Source organism: Palaemon carinicauda, chromosome 2 (genome assembly GCF_036898095.1).
Source record: "Palaemon carinicauda isolate YSFRI2023 chromosome 2, ASM3689809v2, whole genome shotgun sequence".
In the NCBI taxonomy this organism is placed as follows: Eukaryota; Metazoa; Arthropoda; class Malacostraca; order Decapoda; family Palaemonidae; genus Palaemon; species Palaemon carinicauda.
In genome coordinates, this window is record NC_090726.1 from 186606869 (window position 1) to 186616868 (window position 10000).

General features: G+C 34.3%; 1 protein-coding gene across 1 annotated transcript in view; it reads right to left on the reverse strand.

The window, feature by feature from the left end:
* The window catches only part of LOC137622456 (N-acetylglucosamine-1-phosphotransferase subunit gamma-like), a 94809-nt gene extending 87589 nt beyond the window's left edge, over positions 1 to 7220 (reverse strand). Inside the window, exon 1 of the mRNA XM_068353076.1 lies at positions 6938 to 7220. Within this exon, the coding sequence (XP_068209177.1) occupies positions 6938 to 7044 (107 nt within the window). The 5' untranslated portion in view covers positions 7045 to 7220. The remainder of the gene's footprint in view (positions 1 to 6937) is intronic.
* Between the last annotated feature and the right edge of the window lie 2780 nt (positions 7221 to 10000).

Here is a 10000-nt window from a genome sequence, read left to right on the forward strand (position 1 = left end):
CAATAAACACTGATGATTTAAATAATGCACTCATTACAAAAATAAATATATTCTATATAAATCACAACACTTTGAAAGAATGAACATAACAACAAAAATAAAACACTCGAAATATTAAGTCTGAACAAAACTTAGATTAAGACAAAAATGTTACGATCTGAAAATTATATAATTCCTTGACTTGAAATATTAAATCTGAATACAACCTTAGACTAAAACAAAAGGAATAACATAATGAAAACTACATAATCACTTGACTCGAAATATTAAATCTGAATACAACCTTAGACTAAGACAAAAGGACTAATATAATGAAAACTACATAATCACTTGACTCCAAATATTAAATCTGAATATAAATATTTATGAAAATAGATAACCAGATCACGATACAGATACCTTTCACGTTATTATAGGGCCATTTACAAAAATTCTAAGAGAATTTTTACAAATACTCACTATATTTACAAAGACCTGTCACACCAAAACTTTGATTTTTCACCGAACACTTTTAAAACAATACACTAGGCTGAGAGAGAGAGGGAAGATGGCTATGACTTAAGGCTGGGATTCTCTATGTGATCTATGCAACCCTGGGGTCACCTTTATATGATTTTAGCTACTTCCAGAAGATTCTAATCGCTCTGGAAGCATGGGGGGTTTGCCTAACGCTGACGCTAGAGTTATCAACTAGATAAAAATGCCAAGAGACGAAGCGGGGTTACTGGCAACTCTCACGCATACCAACGCACAGCAAGACGATTTTCTGTCAGCTAGCCCCGCCCACCCTTTATCCTCGAAATAAAAAAAGATGAGATCTACCACTAGGTTTTTCGGAAATATTCCAAAGCATGTGGCTCAAAAGAATTGCGTATTTTCTCTCAAACATGACGCAATACCTCATAAAAATATAAAAGAAACATTATATAATCCCTTGTTCATATTTTGTACACGAGTTACATAACACTCTTAAAAATAATTCTAAAAAATAACATAAATTTACATATACTGACTTGAATAAGGAATACAATGAAATTAACGACGAAAGTCTTACATGATTTACATAACAATCTTAAGACTACACGAGAGGAACTCATCTTACGGGCAGGCTATTCATCTCTTCAATGCATATATGAAAATATAAATAAAATACCTAAATACACTACTGTATTTACTCTACACTAGACCAGGTTTGCAAGAGTATATGTATATATATATACATATATATATATATAATATATATATATATATATATATATGTGTGTACATATGTGTGTGTGTGTGTATTACATGCAAAAACCTATCATGTGTGTGCTCATGATTTCTCTCTGTGTTTGCATGCATAAGTACACGGGCATCAATTAAGCAATATCGTTATATGCATAAGTCATCCTGCATTTGTGCCTCTTATGCTAGATTAAAATCTGCCCAGCTCTAATCTTCTATAGTTTTTACTTAAACAACATAACCTTACTAGTTATAGGAAGTGCAGTAGACAAAGATGTCATCGGAAACTCCCATATCTATGTTGACAAAATTACTCTTCAATGTTTCTGCCTTTTCATCCCTGTTTTCCGAAGTTTATTTTCATTTTACTGTTTAGTTTTGCACTGACCTTTTCATTGATACTCAATATAACTATTCTTTCTTCCGGAAGAATGAACGAAATATCCTGAATAGGACACAGTCCATATTTTCATGAAAGCAAAACACAAAGATGTCCTTAAGATCTCCGCCTGACCAGCTTTCTTCAGATGGCAAATCGAGAAGAAGACCTTTCTTGGGAAGGAGAGTCATGCGGAATGCTTTCAAAAGCGCTTTTTATCTGCAACGCACAATGGATTCCTAAAGTATCCCAGATAACATTTATTCTAGACATAAAAGGCAAAGCTTGAATTCGCCATTGTCATCCAATCCCTTTAATAAGACTAGTATAGATACTATAATTTTCAAAATTCGTTGCTCATTCAGTTTATGATGATATTATGTTTTCATATTGTTATACAATTTGACATGTTATCTAAATGCAGAATCCTTGAATGACGTGTCTTGTTGAGAAATGCCCCTTTGATAATAATAATAATAATAATAATAATAATAATAATAATAATAATAATAATAATAATAATAATAATAATAATAATAGAAATTTTCTTTTTTTTCTGGATATGGCATAAAAGACAATGCAAGTAACGATGGAGCTAAAGCTTATGATATTTTCTTGAAAGTTTTAATGGTAACCAGCCACTACATACATACATACATACATACATACATACATACATACATACATGTTAGCGCGTACTTCAATCTCTAAATACATAAGATACGTGTACCAGTCATTATATAAGTGGAAATTCATGAATTCCCTAAGGAGTAAAATTAAATAAAACGTATATCCGATAAAATCAAATAAATCATATATCTGACGTAAATATTCAGTGTTTCCCTATCAAATAGAGGAATCTTTATGCATTATAAATAGGCCTATATTTTTTGGGGGAGGGGGGACATGCAAAAATTCCATAACCTTCCCCAAAATGCTGTCTTTTGCATTTTGTAATAATGCTTATCATTCATCTATTGATTCTAAGGATAAAATTGCGAACCAAACCAACATGGTCCTCACTTGAGAAAATAAAGATGATTTTAAAACTAGAAGGACCTCTGATTGATGTCTGTGGATATTGAATTTGATAATAGTAAACCTGCATTCCTAATCATTAGAACTTTCCTGAAAAAAAAGCAGCGCAAATATTCTTGACTTAGCTTCTGCAAAATTAGTTGATGCCGTATTCGACGTGAAATCTCTACAGTGAACGATCTTTCTTCCGACTATAAATCTGTTGCAATGAATTTCTGGCGAAGATTTCTTCGACAACTTCGGTGAGAAGTTGGGAACTCTGCTAATTAAATCTGAGAAGTCCGGGTCCCGAATTAGGTTTTCAATTGACTTAGCCTTGTTGGAACGTCCGATGCCTCAAAAGTCCTTCAGAATGTAATCCTTTTCGGTGAACAAGGAAACAAATCCTAATTTCATCAAAGGAAGAAGTTCCTAGATGAGGGTCTTCTTTGCGTAAGATATCTTGATGGGAATCTAGCCTTTGTTACCATTGAAGGAACGACAACAAAAAGAAGAAATGCAGACGTTTCTAGTCCACAGCAGGACAAAGGCCTCAGACGCGCCTCTATTCATGTCTGGGGTTTGGCCAGTTTCCATCACCACGCTAGCCAGTGCAGTGAGAGTGGGAGATTTTCATTAGATCGCTCACATCAAACCAACCTAGTATGGATGGATAGCCCTAACTAGAGTCAATTTTTTTTAGCGAGGCAGATTTGCACCAGCTCGCCGCGGTGCCTTTTTAGCTCGGAAAAGTTTCCTGATCACTGATTGGTTGAACAAGATAATTCTAACCAATCAACGATCAGGAAACTTTTCCGAGCTAAAAGGGCACCGCCGCGAATCGGTGCAAATGCGCCTCATTAAAAGAAATTGACTATAGTAGGCTACAGCTTTGCTGATCATGGTGATACATAAACCCTTCCACCATGTTAAGGTATCCCCACTCAGCAGGAAAATGACAGTTAAATGTCCCTTTAACTTATCCTTATTACTTTAAGGCAGATATTATCGAGATTGATAGAGCAGTATACTCCATTAATCCTGGCTATTACGACGCGAGGAGGGTTGCTGAATATGATGGATGAAATTACCTGTACAGTAAGTATTTATAGACTTATGGGTCATAAACTTAGAATTTAGAAACTTTATTTGTGTGGATTTTGGCAAACATTGTCCCTTTACACATATGGATTTAATGTCACTGATAAAAAAGGACAGTCGAAAGTAGCCCAATTTAGTACGTGGCCCAGTGCGCGCACACACAAACAGGTATGGTGATGCCATGTAACCTAATATAAGGCCTCTTCAATCTAACAATATGTAAGTCCCATTAAAAAGACACATACAGTACACACACACGCACGCACACTCTCTCTCTCTCTCTCTCTCTCTCTCTCTCTCTCTCTCTCTCTCTCTCTATCTCAACAATTGGTCGGTCGATATCCAAAGATTTCCAGTGGCCCCTATATAAGTATGCAGAACGAAGGTATTTTGATCCGAGCTATAAGCAAGTATGTAATACATTTCTGGTGCCGCGAGGTCAGGGGGTTGGAGATTTGACCTTGCAAATGTTTGTAGGCCTACACTAATTTTAATCATTAAAAAATAATGCATTTACAATATCATCATTGAATCAGTCTCAAATTATTTGTTTTAATAAGGAAACGGTCCGTTTCAATCTGAAGGCTTTGAATTTTTGCTAAAATGACGTCCACGTTCATGTTCCTAGTCTAGTTTAGACAGGCCCATAGTCTACTGGCCAGTAATGGCCAGAAACGACAGCCTTACATCTTCTATATTAGGATTTGATATAGTTATGTCATAAATCAATTAAGGAATTTTGGTCTAGCGAATGAACTCTGAAATATATATTATTTTCTATGTTATTGAAAGAATAATAATCAGTAAGTGTTTCACGCTGTCTGTCTATTTCGAGTCAGCCTCAGTGTTTTTCAGCGGGAATGATTAATGAATATTGATAATTTATGCAGTATGTGCTTACCTTATATAAAGGCAACATTGAATTACATTGACTATAGAAAGAAATGCCTAAACCAGACTAAACTTTGTCGTTAGAGGCATTCTCGTGTTTTGTCTTCAATTATTTCAGGGCCAGTTTTGTTTAATTTCTTCACATTTTTTGTCTCCCTACATGTAGTCAATTTTGAGCAAATCAAGATGCTGTTTCATCAGTATGAATCTTCTTTGTCTTTTCGTTTCTACTCATTAATCTGTATTCTTCTAAACTAGTTTATTGCATATATAATACATAGACTCTCCTCTCCCCCTGTTTACGTACACTGTAAATGTTGTAGGCCTACATCAGAGCAGTGAATCTTTATAACCTTTTCTTACGCGTATTTTGAAAGTGATTTTAATTTTAAAATGTAAATCTCAGAAATAAAAAGCTTGAAAAATCCATACTGCATTAAGTGAAGAAAATCTAATACTGATTAGTTAACTATCTACAAGGTTTTATCTACTTGTCAAGTTGTCAGTCATGCATCGGAAAGGTCGAATCAGTCGAAATAGTATTTTCATAATCAAGTTGTAGGAGTACCTTTAAAAGTTGGAAATTTCCTTAAGTTTACCAATATGTCTTTTGCATCTTTTAATCTTTCCCTCCTTTAATTCATCGCTATCTTCTTTCCTTTTAAACTATGTTTTATCCATTCTATTCTTTCCTTTCCATTTGCCATTTTTTTCGTCAGTATCTGTTCGTCCTCCTTTCCTGTTGCCATGTTTTTAGTCTTCAATGTTCTTCTCTTTCTTTTCTTATTCTCTCTGTAAATTTTTCTATTCCCTTACTCAGAGACTTCCTCCTTATTCTCTCTTACCCGTTACCTTCTTCCCCCTCACCAATTATTCCCCTTTCCTACCTCCCTATTTTTTTTTCTTTTTTACATCATCATTTTTGCCTTTACCTCGTTTTCATCTATTTCTACATTCTGTTCATCTTGGTTATTGGTCCAGTCCTTTTTTATTCTTTTCACCATTTCTCTTTTTTATTATATTTCTTATATCTTTTATTATATCTCTTAATAAATTCTGTTTCTCCTACCGATCGCCATGGCTTAAGAGCTTTAGACTTTGCCTCTGAATCAGGCTGTGAGCAAATCATAAGTGAATCTACCCACAGGTCTGGTAACTGCTTGGACCTCGTATACACCGACTGCCCTGGCGTTATAACAAGTAAGATTGGTTCTCTAGTTGGGACATCTGATCATGCCTTGATTTCATTAGTGGCTCCTCAACATCCGGATCTCAGCATTGGTAATGTTTCTTTAACTTTGCATGATTCTTTTAAAAATTCAGGTGTGATTCTCGACAGTAAACTTACTTTTGAGAAACACATTAAGTCTGTGTCTTCTTCAATTGCACAAAAATTAGCTTATTGAGAAAGTTTCTTAAGATTTTTTGTGATCAATCTATTCTGAAGAAGTGTTTTAATTCTTTCATTCTACCTTGTTTTGAGTACTGTTCTCCTGTCTGGTCTTCAGCTGTTGATTCTCATTTTAATTTGTTGGACAGGAATTTACGGTCTATTAAATTTCTTATTCCTGATCTAGATATTAATCTCTGGCACCATCATTCAATTAGTTTATTATGCATGTTGCATGAGATTTTTTTTTTATGATTATGACCATCCTTTACATTCAGATCTTCCTGGACAGTAGGTAAGGACACAGCTTATAGGTTAGGGGGGAAATTTTAGGTTAGTTGATGTCCATTATTAATGAATGCGTGGGGAACTGGCCACTGATATACAAGGGCTCCAAATAAACAGTGCAATATAGTCAGAAATAGTAAGAACACCGGCACCATTTACTGGTCTTAGAATTGCAAACACATGGAATTTGGATGCTTACCAGAATAATAGGGTGTAGCTGCAGTGAATCTATTATTCTACATTTTTACCTGGGATCCTTTGTATATCAACGGCCAGTTCCTCACGTATTGATTAAAAATGGACATCAACTAACCTAAACTTTCCCCCCTAACCTAACCTATAAGACATGTCCCTATCTACTTACTTAACGGGGAGGGGGCGGCTAACGGCCCCCTGCGACCCCCCTTACACTGCCGTATTTCAAGTTAGACATAATAATACATACATACACTCCTTTACCTGATATTTAGTGAAACATGGAACAAGGTATAATAGATCTAACCTAATAGATTAGGTCAGGTCAGGAAGGGTTCAAGGTACCCCCAACTATCTCACAAACATTGATCAGCGTTAATACCAAAATAACATCTTTGGATTATTATCTATATGATTAAAATAAAGTTTATAACGATCACCTCACTTACTTATATCCATTATTGGGCAGTTCATTCACCACTTTGAGGGGAACCATATTCGAGCAGACTGTCTTTACAGTGAGAGCCCATATGACGTGTAACGTTAATGAGTTCATTCTCGTAGTTTGACAGCTGTTCTCTTGCTAAAACTGCCAAGATAATAAGATTTTTTCACGATAATTTATATTCTAATCCACCATTGGTTTAGCTGAAAATATTATTGGGAGAATTTAGTTGAAATACTAGAACGAGAATTTGTTTACAAGTAGGATCCCAAATAGCCAAGTGTCAGAATTTATAGTCGACTTGTTGACCGAAGAAATCAATCTTTACAACGGCTCTTACTTTCCTTCACGATTCTACTTTGTGGGTTTATTATTATTATTATTATTATTATTATTACTTACTTACTTACTTACTTACTTACTTACTTACTAAGCTACAACCCTAACTGGAAAAGCAGGATGCTATAAGCTCAAGGGCTCCAAGAGGGAACAGCCCAGTGGGGAAAAAAATAGGGAAATAGATAAACTACATTAGAAGTAATAAACAATAAAACAAAATATCTTAAGAACAGTAACAACATTAAAAAGAAGCTTTCATATATAAACTATAAAAACTTAAAAAAAACAAGAGGAGGAGAAATAAGAAAGGATAGTGTGCCCGAGTGTAACCTCAAGCAAGAGAACTCTACCAAAGACAGTGGAAGACCATGGTACAGAAGCTATGTCATTACTCAAGACTAGAGAACAGTAGTTTGATTTGGGAGTGTCCTTCTCCTAGAAAAGCTGCGTCTATAGCTAAAGAGTCTCTTCTATCCTTACAAAGAGGAAAGTAGCCATTGAACAATTACAGTGCAGTAGTTAACATCTTGAGCGAAGAAGAATTGTTTATTAGCCTCAGTGTTATCAGGTGTATGAAGACAGAAGAGAGTGCGGAAAGAATAGGCCAGACTATTCGGTGTGTGGGTAGGCAACTGGAAAATGACCCGTAACCAGAGAGAAGGATCCAATATAGTACTTTCATTGTAGTCAACTCTCTAGCGGTTGTATCTTAATGGGTGACTGGGGCCTTGTCCAGCCTACTACTCCCGTTTCTTCTTCGTCTGGTTTATAATTCGGGGCTAAGAGCTTTGTTCTTGCCCTATACACTATTGCTGAGCTTCGGCAGATTGATCATGAAATTCTTCTTCTCTCGTTTATTTTTTTCTTATTTGCGTATATTTCTAAGCTATATTTATTTCTTATCTCTTCTTTTCTTCTTTTACCATTATTTCTTTAATCTTAGCTATTTACCTAAAGATTATGTTATTAATATCCATGTCTTCCATGCATATCTTAGTCTCATTCAAGAATAATATTCATCTCTTTCTTTTCTTCAGAGCTTTTCTTTAACCGTTCACCCCACACCTTCAATCCTTTTCATGGATTTTTACCTTCCTCCTGCTATCATAGATTTATTTCCAATATTCTTATCTCTAATCTTAACTGCTACTCCATACGTCTGTGGTCTTAGAATTTCCCCTCCTTACCCCATTCTTTGTGTGATGCATATTTTAAGCTCCATTTCTGTTACGTTGAATATATCGATCTCATCCAGTGGTGCTGGTAAGGATATATTTTTTCTAAATATGTCTTTTCCGTTATTTCCCTTCTCTTTGGAGGGGACGTTCCCTCATTATGTTAATCTTTTTATTTTTTCTATTTTTGGTTAGTTTCTATCACATTCTCTTTACATACTTCTGTTAAGAATTTTACAACTATTGAATTTGAGCAATCAGTGTCATCGTTTGTAAACAATAATGCATTTTTTTTTTGGCTTTTAGTTTGTGTGATTTTGTTTTATTCCGCTCATTATATAAACTATTTTTCTCTATCCTTCGTCAATCCTTTGTATTCTCTTCCTTCCCCTGCTTCTTTTGCAATCTCTAGTGATCCATTCTCTCTCTCTCTCTCTCTCTCTCTCTCTCTCTCTCTCTCTCTCTCTCTCTCTCTCTCTCTCTCTCTCTCTCTCTCTCTCTCTCAACAATTGCTCGATAGATTTCCAAAGATTTCCAGTGGCCCCTATATATATATATATATATATATATATATATATATATATATATATATATATATATATGTGTGTGTGTGTGTGTGTGTGTGTGTGTGTATACTGTATATATATATATATATATATATATATATATATATATATATATATAGTATATATATATATATATATATATATATATATATATATATATATATATATATATTACATGTTAGAATATCTTCTACTGAAATTTGTTCTCGTATTCATGTGGCTCTTTTTCTCTCTCTTAGTGTTCTCCCCATCATTATTCTTTCCATAGCTCTCTGAGTTGTTACTAGCTTATGTTCTAAGGCTTTAGTAAGGTTCCTAGTTTCTGATACATAAGTTAAAACTGGTAAGTACATCTCATTAAATACTTTTCTTTTTAAAGAAAGTGGCCTTTTACTTATCATTATCTCAATATGTTTACCAAAATCTCTCAATCCCATGCTTATCTTTCCTGAATTTCTTGTTGTGTTTATTGTTTTTTCTGGTGTTTATTGTTTTGAATGTGTTTTATGTTCGTTATTAATTTCTATTGAATTTAGTTGCTTACCTCTTCATGGAATTTTAGACCTCTTTAAATTTTATCGAAATCATTACTGGGTTCTTTCTTTCGTGTGTTTCTTCCAAATAAAATACTGTAATTTAGATATTTCCTCTACTCTGCTTCCTTCAGTAAACCCGGCTCATGATTTCTTTCAGTTTTATATTTATCTTAAGATGTTCCTCCATTTACTCATTCATGATAGTCATGAATATCTTATTGGACAAGCTTGTAAGGTGTTTTACTCTAAGGATTCTTACTTTTTTTTATTACCCCAGTTTTTAATATTTTCCGTTTTCTCGACTTTTTTCTCCTCGACCTCTTTTTGTATACTTTTTTATGCTTTTTTCTAATTTGGCTACTTCTAAACTTTATGTTATCTTTCATCACTGAGTTATAAAGTTGTGGCTTAAGTCTATCTGGTACTGCTTCTTTTTGGTTTTCAACTCCTG